The sequence below is a fragment of the Sciurus carolinensis genome, chromosome 17, assembly GCF_902686445.1.
Source record: "Sciurus carolinensis chromosome 17, mSciCar1.2, whole genome shotgun sequence".
NCBI classification, from domain to species: domain Eukaryota; kingdom Metazoa; phylum Chordata; class Mammalia; order Rodentia; family Sciuridae; genus Sciurus; species Sciurus carolinensis.
In genome coordinates, this window is record NC_062229.1 from 21,385,641 (window position 1) to 21,399,216 (window position 13,576).

General features: G+C 53.4%; 1 protein-coding gene across 1 annotated transcript; it reads left to right on the plus strand.

Moving 5' to 3' along the window:
* The first annotated feature begins 8,137 nt into the window (after window positions 1-8,137).
* Mvb12a (multivesicular body subunit 12A) lies at window positions 8,138-12,177 on the plus strand. The gene is made up of 9 exons (XM_047531687.1): window positions 8,138-8,316; window positions 8,389-8,487; window positions 8,605-8,701; window positions 9,744-9,870; window positions 10,264-10,383; window positions 10,464-10,570; window positions 10,838-10,899; window positions 11,224-11,280; window positions 11,404-12,177. Exons 1-9 carry the CDS (start codon window positions 8,227-8,229, stop codon window positions 11,464-11,466), a joined length of 822 nt encoding a protein of 273 aa, XP_047387643.1. The 5' UTR covers window positions 8,138-8,226; the 3' UTR covers window positions 11,467-12,177.
* The last annotated feature ends 1,399 nt before the right edge of the window (window positions 12,178-13,576 follow it).

The window sequence follows — 13,576 nt, forward strand, 5'->3', positions numbered from 1 at the left end:
GTGATTTGTAAGGATCTGAAGGGGCCTGGAGAACATGAAGAAGCTGGACGGAGCCGGTGTGGCCTGCAGAGTGGACAGTGGTTTGTCAATGATTCTCTTTGGGAGCCGCCAGACAACAATGGCATTGGGGCGGTGGCCCAGGTGTGTGGAGGAAGCGGGGAAGGGATCAGAGGTCCTTGGTTCCTTCTTGGTGGTTCTGAGGTTTTAGCAGGTGAGGAGGTAGCAGAGGGGTTCTGTGCCAGGATCTGCTGTCTGTTGTTGTCAAAAGCTCGGTCCTTGTCCCTGATGCCAACTCAATAACAAGGACACAGATTTGAGGAAAAGGAAAAAGAAGTTTTATTGCTTTGCCAGCAAAAGAGAAGCGCAGGGGACTCCTGTCCCAGAGACTGTGATTCTGCCCATCAGGAGGGACGGGGGCTTTAAAGGAGCTCTTCAAAGGCTGCACCGCAGCTGTGCCCTGGCAGGGGCTCCCTGGGCCCCTGAGGGGGTGTTGACATTCACTTGCTAGTTTCGGAGACATTCACTACATAGATCCTCTGGCAGATCCTGAGGAACACAGACAGCTCAGGGTAATGACGTTCCTGGCCACAGGTTAGGGACCGGGAGAGGGAGGAGAGGAGAAGGGAAACTTGTCCCTTTTAAAAATAAACCTCAGAGCTATATTCAATAGGTGAAGAGGACCACTGTTGTCAATTCTGTAAGTTAATTAATTAACCAGTTAATCACTTTTGCAGTGCTGGGGGTGGGACCCAGGGCCTTGCACATGCTAGGCAAACGCTCTACCACCAAGCTGCGCCCCCACCTGGTTCCTTTTTTGGAGGGTGTGTACTGGGGATTAAACTGGGGGCTTTACTATGGAGCCACACCCCCAGCCCTTTTTATGTTTTATTTTGAGACAGGGTCTAAGTTGCTTAGGACCTAGCTGAGTTGCTGAGGCTGGCCTCAAACCTGTGGTCCTCCTGCCTCAGCCTCCCACACTGCTGGGATCACAGGTCTGCGCCACCACGCCTGGCCTCATTCCTTCAACTTAACATGACCAGCATCCCTGGAGGTCCATTCATGAGGCCACAGTCCCTGAGCCCCTTCCCATGGAATCTCTGCTTCAGGTAACGAGCTCTGTGCCTCTCTGCGTCCCAATCCCTTGCAATGTTCTTTATGAGAAACTCCTGCAGGGCCGGGCCTTCTGGGAAACTGAGGCAGGTGGAAGGGCCCCTTGAGGCCTCGATTCTCAGGTAATTTGCTTCTTGGAAGAGAAAGCAGGTGGGGGTCCGTGCAATGGGCCCATTTTATAGAACTATCCCCTCAACCTCGGTTCCCACCCGACCATAACAACACAGGGGAAAAAAAGTTTATTTGGGGGCTGGGGAGATAGCTCAGTTGGTAAGTGCTTGCCTTGCAAGCACGAGGCCCTGGGTTCAATCCCCAGGACCGCAAAAAAAAAAAAAAAAAAAAAAAAGTTTATTTTGAGTTTATGACTTCAGAGGTTCAGTCCATGGTCGACTGACCCCATTGCTTGGGGCCAGCGATGAGGCAGAAGAGGGTGGCGAGGGTGTGGCCGAGGAAAGCTGCTCAGCTATGGCTGCAGGGGACAAGGAGAGAGGGGAGGAAACAGGCAGGACAGGATCCCAAGGCAGGCCCCAGGGACCTGCTTCCTCCAGTCGCACCCCACCTGCCTGCAGCCGCCGCCCAGGAATCCGCTGGGGTGCTGGATCCATCCAGGGGGTTAACCCGCTGAGGAGGCGATGGCTCCCACGCGAGGGCTGCCCGAGGGTGGCTGATCCACTGGGCGGGCGATCTCGTCGCGGGCGAGCTGCCTGTGGTGCTGCCGCAGGGTTAGGGCAATGGCTCCAGGTCTCCAGCCATCAGTCCGGGGGTGGGTAAAACGCGGTGCCGGAAAAAGCCGATGGCGGGCGGGGCTGGGGCTCAGGGATGCAGCGCTCGCCCGGCACGTGTGAGGTCCTGGGTTCGATTCTCAGCACCGCATGTAAATAAATAAATAAACAGAAAGGTCCATCGGCACCTAAAAACGAATATTTAAAAAGACAGGCTGATGGCCGAGTGCCCCTGCAAATCTCAGAGCGGGTGAGAGAGATGAGGTAAGCGCAGGGGCTGCTCAGCCTCTAGGACCAGGATTTCAGATGAACGAACGGTCCTTCAGTGGTTAGAATCGGCAAGAAGAGGCGCAGATGCCCTGCTCTTGGCTCCTGGGCTCTGCAGGCCCGAGTGCACAGTCAGCGCTTTTAGGAAGAGGCTGCCCACACCCCTGTCAGGGAAGGTCCTTCCTGAGAACCTTGAGCTGCTTACCTCTGTGTCCCATCCTCCGATCATCTCTTCCAGGACACTTATTTCTTTGCTACTGACACTTTGTTTTTTACTGTGTCATCTCCCTCACCTCCACTCAACCTGTGCTGGGGATCGAACAACCCAGGTGCTTTACTGCTGAGATACATCCCCAGTCCTTTTTAACATATTGGAGACAGGGTTTTTTGTTTGTTTTGTTTTGTTTGTTTTTTGTACTGGAATTGAACCCAGGGGCGCTTATCCACTGAGCCACATCCCCATCCATTTTTTGTATTTTATTTAGAGACAGGGTCTCACTGAGTTGCTGAGGACCTCACTAAGTTGCTGAGGCTGGCTTCGAAGTGGCGATCCTCCTGCCTCAGCCTCCCAAGCTGCTGGTGAAAAGATAGAGAAAGCTTGCACCTGTGTAAATAGGAGGCTGTCCCCAAACTGCCCTCAACCCCTCAAAAGCCGCAAAGAATTTTCGTCTCGTCTCTTATCTTATCTGTAAAGGCCAGGTGGCTGACCCAAAAAGCAAACTTAAAGATAATGACAACCCTCCTCTCGGAGGTCAGGGTGACCCAGAACTTAAACTAACATGCTTTGTATACAATTTTATATGTTAACCAATTAAAAGAACACTGTAAAACTGCTTGCCTTTCATTATAAAAACCCTGCTAAACAAGGACTCGGGGCCTCTTAGCGTCACTGGTTACCGAGTACGCGGAGGACCAGGCTCGAGCTTGCTAATAAATGACTCTTTGTTGCTTGCATTGATCGTGGTCTCTGGTGGTCTTTGTGGGGTCTCGAGCCGCTGGGCACAACACTGGAATTACAGGCATGTGCCACCACACCTGGCTTGGAGACAGGTCTTTCTAGGTTGACAGGGCTTGCCTCCAACTTTTGATCCTTCTGCCTCAGCTTCCCGAGTTCCTGGACTATAGATGAGTCAGCAAGGCAGGCTTTGTGTTGGATGATTCTGTCCAACTGCAGGTTCATGTCCATGTTCTATTTATATATTCATTTACATGCAGTGCTGAGGATTAAATCCAGGACTTCACACGTGCCCGGCAAGTGCTCGACCACTGAGCCACGACCCCAGCCCCTTATGTCAGGGTTCTGATAACACTTTTTTTTTAAATTTATTTTTATTGTAAACAAATGGGATACATGTTGTTTCTGTTTGTACATAGAGTAACAGCATACCATTCGAGTAATCATACATTTACATAGGGTAATGGTGTTTGATTCATTCTGTTATTTTTCCTTCCCCCCACCCCTCCCACCCCTCTTTTCCCTCTATACAGTCCTTCCTTCCTCCATTCTTGCCTCCCTGCCACCCCCCATTATGTGTCATCATCCGCTTATCAGCGAGATCATTCATCCTTTGGTTTTTTGAGATTGGCTTATCTCACTTAGCATGATATTCTCCAATTTCATCCATTTGCCTGCAAATGCCATAATTTTATTATTCTTTATGGCTGAGTAATATTCTGATCACACACTTCTTTTTTTTTTTTTTTTTAATTTTTTCCTGTCACTGGGGATGGACCCTGGGGTCTGGCTCCTGCCAGGCAGTGCTGGATCCCTGAGCAGCCACTACATTTGTCTCACAGGTCACTCCATCACTCCGTCCTCACCTTTTGATCCTTCTGAAACCACTTACCTGCGGAAAACCAAACCATCCGCGCTCACAGGTCCTACAGAAAACAGGCAGAAGGTCTGAGACCGCCAGCCCCCTCCCCCATAAAAGGGCGGATGCCCCCTGGGCTTCACACGTGGCTGTCAGCGGTCAAGCGCGTGGCCAGCCTCCCTTTCCCTCTCACTCACCCAGCCTCGTGGGCCAGTGCATCGCTGAAGACAGAGCCCCTGCCACGGCGCTCCAAGGACGCACAGCATAAATGACCATTCTGCCGAAGTCACTGAGCCAGCAAATTCCCAGGCCCTCAACTGGCTGCTCCAGGATTGGTGTTCTCCGCCAGGCCAGGCCACCTGTGCCCTCTGGCTGCGGGTGGCCAGCTGCCTACGCCTCCCTCCAGGGTAAAGTGCTTGCCCAGGACAAAAATACCTCTGAAATTACACGAAGCCGATTAACATGCCTACTCCAGCCCGCCTCGACTGCCCGTCACATGAATGAAACTAGCCCTCCTGTCCCGGGAGCCACCGTGAGGGTCTCATGGTCAGTGCTGTGTCTCCCCTCTGCTCAACCAAGAAGTCCCAACCTTGGGGCTGGGGCTCAGTGGGAGAGCGCCCGCCTGGCATGGCACGCGGGAGGCACTGGGTTCCAATCCAAGCACCACCTAAAAGTAAATAAATAAAATAAAGGTATTGTGTCCATGTAAACCCCCCCCCCCATATATATGAAGTCTTAATTATCTTGTTCCTGTTGAATCAGGTCTTGAAAATCAGGACGGGGTTCTCCGTCCCCAGCGTCGAAGATCAAACACCGAGAAATGTCCAGGCAAGAGCAAAAAGAAAATTTTATTGAAGCTATGGAACAAAGAAAGAGAAAGAGAGAGAGGGAGAGAGAGTCCTCCCCAGAGGAGGGCTCCAGAGTTGGTGCCCAGGGAGGGAGTGTCTTGCCCCTTTTGTGAATTTCAGGTTTCCTGCTGGGCACCTGTAACCCCAGCAGCTCCAGAGGCTGAGGCAGGAGGATTGCGAGTTCAAGGCCAGGCTCAGCAACTTAGCAAGGCCCTAAGCAACTCAGGGAGACCCTGTCTCTAAATAAAATATTAAAAGAACTGGGATGTGGCTCAGTGGCTAAGCACCCCTGGGTTCAATCCCTGGCACCAAAAAAAAAAAAAAAAAAAAAAAAAAAAGATTTCAGGGTTCCTTTATTTTCGTGCCTCCTCCTCTCATCCTGCCTATGTAACCAAAAGTGACCCAAAGGGCAAGAAGAGAGCCGCAGGGGACACTGCTATCGGCAGGTGGGCTCCTTCCCCTCCCCTGGAGACTGTTAGCACCCAGGGAAGGGAGGGCTGCGGCCCATTCCTCCTCTGTGGCGATCGGCTACCTGTCCTTTGCCCTGAGTCTTGGTCACAGATGTGCTTTATCTGATGGAAAACTCCAGAACCCACTAAGACATACAGAAGATGAGATCACGTTCTGCATTTCCACATTTTTCCTCCAGAAGGGTCTAAAACCACGTCCCCGTACTAAATGCCTTTATCTGTGACATTAAGCACCGCCGATGGAGTTACAGGACATGAAAGGCGACACACTACCAAATGGAGAACTTCTCTAAAGGAGACCAAGAGGAAGGCTGGTGAGGGGAGGCTACCTTGGGCCTTTAGAAAAGGAGCCATTGGGGCCCGGGATGTGGCACGTGTAGGATCAGGTGTGGGGGGAGTCCGAGTCATTATATTGACCTTTTGCGTCTGACCTCACACTCTCAGGACTGTTAGCTAAACATCTGGGACAGTGTGAGGGAGCGCAGCCCCTGCCGCGGCCACCTCCTCCCTGGGAATGCAGGAAGGCTCCATCCGGTCCCACGGTCGGGTCAGGTTTCCTCTCCTTACCTCCCTCCTGGACGCCCCCATGTGCGCTGAGGCTGTCATTTATGAACACCGCCTCGTCTGCCCGGAAGGCTCATTACTGTCACAGGAATTTAAGAGCTTGTCTTGCCCACTCGGCCAAAGACTAGGGAGATAGAAACCAGCAGAAGGAAGCAGGTCCATTCAAAGCCAGCCTGAAGAAGATAAGGGGCCTCGTGTGCACAGCGAACCTCTCTCTCAGGGGTCCCAGAAGTGTGCAGAGCTTTTGTGGGAGAAAGGAGGTATGGTGGCACAATGGACAGGAAATCCCTGCTGGGTGTGGGCTTCCTCTCCAGTCCTGTGTTTTTGTTTCCTGTCCTTCCTCAACCAAATGACCAGGACCTGACCCTCCTGGGACCAACATCTGCATTTTCCTTGTAGACAACACCTTACTAGCCAGGCATGTTGATGGCATGCCTGTAAGTGCAGGCACTCAGGAGGCTGAGGCAGGAGGATTGCAAATTCGAGGCCTGCCTCAGCAATTTAGTGAGACCCTAAGCAACTTAGCAAGATTCTGTCGAAAAAAAGACGGGCTGTAGCTCAGTGATAAAGCACCTTTGAAATCAATACCCAGCACAAAAAGAAAAAAAGACCTCACTCTTCTGCAAGTAATTCACAAGAACTGCAGCTGTGCTTACAGAGGCCTCTCTGGAGTTTAGAACTGTAAGGAAAGAACTGAATGAAGAAAATACAGAGAGAATAAAGAGAGAGGATAGGCAACTCAACAGTACCATGGTTTATTTGGGACAAATATTTTGCCCAGTGGAAGTTGAGACCCGCCTTCCCTTTATAGCCTGGGCTAGACACAGGGGCAATGAGGGGGGCGGGGTTTGCAGTTAGGTGGTTGCTAGGGAGTTGTTACTGATACCGCTGTTTACCGGTGACGAGTTCTGCTCCCTCTGATGTTGAAGTTTGAAGCACGCCAAGGCAAGCAGATTAAGCAGGTTTTATTTAAAAATAGTAATAATACAGACTTCTCCCAAGGAGGAGAAGGGGGCCATGGCTGATGTTCTAGAGTCCCCAGAAGTGAGCGCACCCTACATCTTTTACAGGTTAAGGTCTCTTTTGTTCTCCAGTTCTCTCCCCCTTATCTCTCCTTCCTGCCTCCGTGATTAGGCCTGGTTTTGCATAAAGTGAGCAGCGATGGGCAGGGGGAGGGCAAAGGTGATTCAGGCAGGCAAGGGCCCAGGGGGCATTAATTAGAATCTCCTTGCTTGCAGTCCTTGATAAAGGCAGGTAAATTTGATAATCAGTGGGCTCCAGAGATCTTTAACACTCCATTCTCCCAGGGGCAGTCTCCAACTTCCAGAGGCAGATGGCTTTCATTTCCTCGATTTGACCCGATCCCTTATTTCTACACTAACTACCTGTCCCCAATTCTGGCTTCATTACAATAGGGGTCTGAGTTTTATAGGGTTCAGTGAGACTAAATCACAGCAGGATGTGTCGCTTGGGCAGACAGGAGAACAGTTATAGATATGGGAAATGGCCAAAGTCCAGAGCCCACGGTTTTTCCTCCCTCCCTGGGACCCATTGTCCTCCTTTCTCCCTGGGGGTTGTTTCTTTTTTTCATATCCTTCAATCATGATCCATAGTTTTCTTTCTTTTTGCGGAGAGGGAGTGATATTGAGGATTGAACCCAGGGACAGTCTACCACTGAGTCAAATCCCCAGACATATATATATTTTTTTAAAATTGTGGATGGACACAATACCTTTATTTGATTTATTTATTTTTACGCGGTGCTGAGGATGGAACTCAGTGCCTCACACGTGCTAAGCAAGCGTTCTACCACTGAGCTACACCCCCAGCCCTCCCCAGCCTTTTGTATTTTCTATTTTAAGGCAGGATCTCTCTAAGTTGTATAGGCTGACCTCAAATTTGTGATCCACCTGTCTCAGCCTCTCAAGTAGCTTGGATTATAGACCTGGGTCGCCTTGCCCGGCCCATTATTTTCATTATTAAAATTAATGGCTACAATTATTTCCTTTGCAATGACTTCCTAAAACTAGAATTGAGTTTTTCACACTTCTTCGAATTTCCCGGTAACTACAGCTGTGCTTAAAAAACTGATGCCGCAAGGGATTCCGGGTAATGTAGTTCCGGTTTTCAGAGAACTAATCCCTTAACTCGTGGCGGGAAATTTCCGGCGGAAGTGACTGGGCGTGAGAAAAATCCTAAAGTTGTTTCCGCAAACGTCTTTCACAGGAGCACCTGGGCGACGCGTGGAGGCGTGGCTCCAAGTCCCTGTGCGATTGGCCAACGGTTTTGTGGGCACGCGCACACGGCACTTCCGGCCCCTCACTCGCAGGTCCTCCTGGGAGTTGTAGTCAGACTCCTGCCGGAGCTCCGCCGACTGGAAAGCGCTGGGCAAACCGAGGCTGTTCCCTGTCTTCCGCGCTCGGCTGGGAGCATGGATCCCGGGCCCGGGCCCGACGCGACGCCACTGGCCAGCCTGGCCTGGTCCTCGGCCTCGGCGCCCCCGCCGCGGGGATTCAGCGCGGTGAGCAGTGGCGGGGGGCGGGGGCGACCGCGGCCGGTGGGAGCCTGGCGCTGACCCGCGTCCTCCCGGTAGATCTCCTGCACGGTCGAGGGCGCGCCCGCCAGCTTCGGCAAGAGCTTCGCGCAGAAATCTGGCTACTTCCTGTGCCTCAGTCCCCTGGGCAGCCTAGAGGTAAGGGTGCCGGCCTACCGCATCACCGGGGTCCCTTCACTGCCCGTGTCCATTCGCGAGGCCCGGTGCCGGGCGCTCCGTCCCTGCTGAGCGATCCTCGCTCCCCTCCACCCCCAGAACCCGCAGGAGAATGTGGTGGTCGATATCCAGGTCGTGGTGGACAAGAGCTCCCTGCCGCCGGGCTTCTCTCCTGTCTGCGACCCCCTGGACTCCAGTAAGACACGCGTCCCGGGCCGGAGATGTCAGGGTTCCTTCGGGGAAAGCAGGGAGGAGGCTTGCGTTGTCGGCTCACCGGTGATGACAGGGTTGACTGAGGACCTGGACCCCGTTCTAAGGCGGAGCGACGGCCTCTGTCCTGAGTCAAAATGTGTGTTTGGCACTGTCTGTGTCCTAGACCAAGAGTTCCATACATGCGACCTGTCTCGTTACCGTCGCTGCTCCTTCTTACCTCCTTACTTCGTAGCCAAGCAAGACCCGCGCAGTTCTTTTCACTTCCAGGCTTTTGCACACGCCGTTTCCTCTGCCTGGAGCGCCCTTTCCAACCTCTTTGCCTAGCTGATCCCTTGTGCTCGGTCTCAGCTTCACCCTTCGATCCTGCAACCCTCATATGGCTTTTCCAGCCTGACCCGTTTCCCAACGTTTCTTGCCATTTTAACTTGACTCTCAGGGAATATTCACTGATACTGGAGTTGGTAAAGTTATATAAAGGGCAAAATCGAGGGCTGGGGAGATAGCTCAGCTGGTAGGGTGCTTGCCTCACAAGCACAAGGCCCTGAGTTCAATCCCCAGTACAGCAAAAAAAAAAAAAAAAAGGGCAAAAGTAAATATTTTATGCTTTGCAGGCCAGTGGATAGATGGTATATTCTTTCTTCCTTAAAAAAAAAAAAAAACCTCTATAAAAAGTGTCAAACTCATTATTACTTCACATGCTGTACAGAAACAGGCTAAGGAGTAATAGTTTGCTGACCCCTGGATTAGAGAACTGGGGAAAGTATGGCTTGGAGGACCAGGATGGATACTTATGGCCACCCCATGAATGCTCCTTTGCATCTCCAAAGATCAGCTTACTCCTCTGGCTTCCGAAGTCTTTATGCAGTCTCCTTCTAGTACTATACCATTTGTGATTTAACCATCTCCCCAATGCTATCCAGGTGGCTTCCTTACCCAGTGCCCTGATAAGCATCTCCTGGAGCCCTCTCTGGGTACTCCCACCCTGCTCCACTTCTCTCTCTCACTCCCCTGTCCCCTACCCCCAGAGGCCTCTGTGTCCAAGAAGAAACGTATGTGCGTGAAGCTGGTGCCCCTGGGGGCTGCAGACATGGCTGTCTTTGATGTTCGGCTGAGTGGGAAGACCAAGACAGTGCCCGGATACCTTCGAGTCGGGTAGGGCCTCCCCCAACCTTGGGCTTCTTTCCCTTCCTTCCAACTTTTGATCTTATGCCTCTGATCCTCCTGGACTCCCTTGAGTTATCCTGTCCTTCTGCCACCTGTCTGTGCCTCTAATTCTGCATGTTGAAGTGGGGACAGCTGTACCAGTCTGCAGGGGCATCGTGAAGAGTCACTGAGTTGGTGTGCTTAAGCAGCTAAAACATTGACTGCACCCTGAAGTTTTAGTTAGTATGTTGGTCAGGGTGGAGGCTGAGATGCTGAAACAAAAATCCCCTCCCAAGTGGAGGTCACCCTGAGGCCCAGGTTCCTGGCCTGCCCTGGGGCAGCTAGTCTCAGCCCTGCCTGTACAGTGTGCCAGGACCCCTCTTCTCTTCCCTCCCACTCCAGTGACATGGGTGGCTTTGCCATCTGGTGTAAGAAGGCCAAGGCCCCAAAGCCAGTGCCCAAGCCCCGAGGTCTCAGCCGGGAAATGCGGGGCCTCTCCCTGGACCCATCCAGCCAGCCCAGGTGAGCCCTTGGGTGTAGGGGTTGGGGGAGCTCACGAGGGGGCTAAGGCTTGACCAGGGTCCTTGTCCCCTCTCCACCAGCAAAAGTAGCTTTCCAGAGCGGACGCTGTCAAGGCTGGGCTCTCGGGCGTCCACCCTGCGGAGGAGTGACTCCATCTATGAGGCATCCAGTCTCTACGGCATCTCAGGTGGGTGGAGTACAGAAGCCAAGGCCTGGAGTGGGCGGCTGCCCCAGGTCACAGCCCCGGGAAGGCAGCAGGGCCTGTCCCCCATTCCCCTACCCCAACTCTAGGATGTTGTTTTTTGAGGTCCTGGGGATGGAACCTGTGGCCTCAGCCATGCTAGGCAAGTGCTCTACCATGTGCCACACCCTGTCCCAAGCCCGGCAACCTGGCAGGGTGGTAGGCAGCAGTGTGCTGGCCCCTGGTGATTCTCCCCCTTTATGTTTCTTCCAGCCATGGATGGGGTTCCCTTCACGCTGCACCCCCGATTCGAGAGCAAGAGCTGTGGCCCACTGGTGAGCCAGCCCTGCAGAGGCGGGTCTGCTCCATCCCCGCTGCTCAGATGCCAGGAGACCCCTGCCTCCCGCCCCCCAGCATGGAGACCCAGTGTCTGGGCTAGGAGGGGTGGAGCTAAGGGGTGGCAGCCAGAGGCCTCCAGTCCCGGAATGGGGACAGTCAGGAGGGTAGCTAGAAGTGGGTAGCTGGATGTGGGTAGCCCGAGGCCCTGGCAGGAGCTGGGGAGCGTATGTCCAGACAAGTCTGGGTGCGGCCTCCTTAGACATGGAGGAACGGGAGGTCCCGGGACGGAGGCCCAAGACCAACGTGCCCCTCCCTACCAGGCCTTCTCTGCCTTCGGGGACCTCACCATCAAGTCGCTGGCAGACATTGAGGAGGAGGTGGGTACGAGGGTGCAGAGGGGTGCACAGAGGTGTTGGGGCCACCCGGGCTGCCGTCCCCTGGTGCTCTGCCCTCCCCAGGCACACTGGCCCCTGCCTCACCGCCCTCTCGGTTCCTTGCAGTACAATTATGGCTTCGTGGTGGAGAAGACAGCAGCTGCCCGCCTGCCCCCCAGTGTCTCGTAGCCCCTCCTCCACCCCAGCCACGAGCCCGGTGCTTGAGCCCCGCAGCCTGGTGGCCACCCTGTCTCGCTCCATCTTGGGAAGCTCTGAGGCACAGGGCGACCCGGACCCTGAGTGTCCGCGCCGGAGCCGCAGCCGAGAGGAGGCTGCTTGGTGGTGGGGTCTCCCGTGCCCAGGCCCTGCAGGGCAGGCGCGGGGCTGGATGGAAACCAGTGCCTTCAAGTCACACGTGTCAAAACTGTCTGGTGCCTGGAGGTGGCGCGGGCGTCCTTCTGGTAATAAACACTACCCTGAGGCTGCTCTGTGGAGTCCTGGTCCTGCCCCAGCTCCTCTGGCCCCAGGTCCTCATCAGGCATGTGGCAAGCGGGTGGCGTCCTGGCGGGGGCTTCCCTTCTCCAGAGGGGGAGCCGAGGCTCAGGGCAGGAGTGAGCCCGACTGTGGATCTGCAACCAAGAGCTGCTGTTGATGTGGCGATGGCCACGTCCCCAACATCCACGTACACGATCCCAGTGGCCTTCCGTCAGCCCAGGGGAAGTCCAATGTTTGTCACCAAGTTACAGCGGGGAACTGAGGAAGGGGACGGGGAACCGAGGCAGGGGACAGTTGCCCAGAGCTGGGATTTGAACCCCTGGCCTGCTCTCCAGACCCTCCGGCTGTGCAAGGCAGTCACTCTCATTATTTTTGCTAGTTGTGTTCTATAAAGTTGCCATAGAAACCAAATTAGCAAATACTGGCCCATGGCTCCCGGGGACAGGGACTGAGGTTCCTTCCCACCTCTGGTCATGGCATTTCCATCAGCAGGCCCACACATAACTTTGTTTATGGGTGTTTCTGTTAAAGGACACATGTCCACACATGGCAGGTCCATTCACATTGAACTCAGGGCCAGCAGGACTGTCGCGTGTGCCTAACAACATCTTTTCTCATGAAGGCAGCCTCTTGTTGAACTAGGTAGCAAGATAGCAGAAACAGGAAGGCAGAATGTGGCCCTGTCCAGCTCTAGCTGGGAACATACGCACCTGTGCATGTCCACAAATGACAGGACCGACCGGGTATGGAGATTTGTGGTTACAAGTACAGTTGACCTTCATTTTTCATGGGTTCCAAGTTCATGGATTCAACTAACCACAGGTTAGAAATATTCGTGGAAACCCCCATGTTTGTACTGAACATGCACTGACTTTTTTTTTTTTTGGTCATGATTCCCTAAAGAATACGGTAGCCAGGTGTAATGATGCATTCCTAGCAACCTGGGAGACTGAGGCAGGAGGGTCAAAAGTAGAGGCCAGCCTCAGCAGCTTAAGTGAAAACTTGTCTCTAAAAATAAAAGGGGCCCGGCGCAGTGGGCATGCATGTAATCCCAGCAACTAGTGGGGCCAAGGCGGGAGGATTGCGAGTTTATAGTCAGCCTCAGCAACAGCGAGGCCCTAAGCAACTCAGTGACACCCTGTCTTTAAATAAAATATACAAAATAGGGTGGTCCAGTGCCCCTGAGTTCAATCCCCAGTACTCCACCACCACAAAATTCTAAAAACAAAAAATAAAAGGGGCTGGGAATGTAGCTTAGTGGTTGAGCACCCTGGAGCTGGATCTGCAGTATCACCCGCACGGGTATGGACAACTATGTTCAGAGTCGCTTACGTTGTATTAAATGCAATCCAGAGATGATTTAAGGTCTAGAGGAGGTGCTGCAGGTTCAAGCGAACACTACACCTTTATAGAAGGGATTTGGGCACCCGTGAATTTTGGAACCCTGGAACCAAACCCCTGAGGATACTCAGGGATGACTGTAAACTTCAGAAAGTAGAATTCATAAAAACAGGTAATGATGGGCTGTATGTGTGACATGAACCAGCCCAAGGTCACACCCTTCCCCCCCCCCACGTGTGTGACCGTCCTCTGCGGCTTCCCTTTCTGATCTCTCCTGCAGACTCCAAAGCCTCAGCGTGTCCCACCTTCTGCCGCAGTCACAAACATCTGCCAGACTTCTGCTTAGAAAAGCGAAGGTTCGTTTCTCATACACCCTACGTACCCACGCGGGGCAGCGACTCGCTGCGCCGGTGTGGTGGTGCAGAAACCCGCCAGGTGGGGCTGCCGCCGCATCCCGGGGACA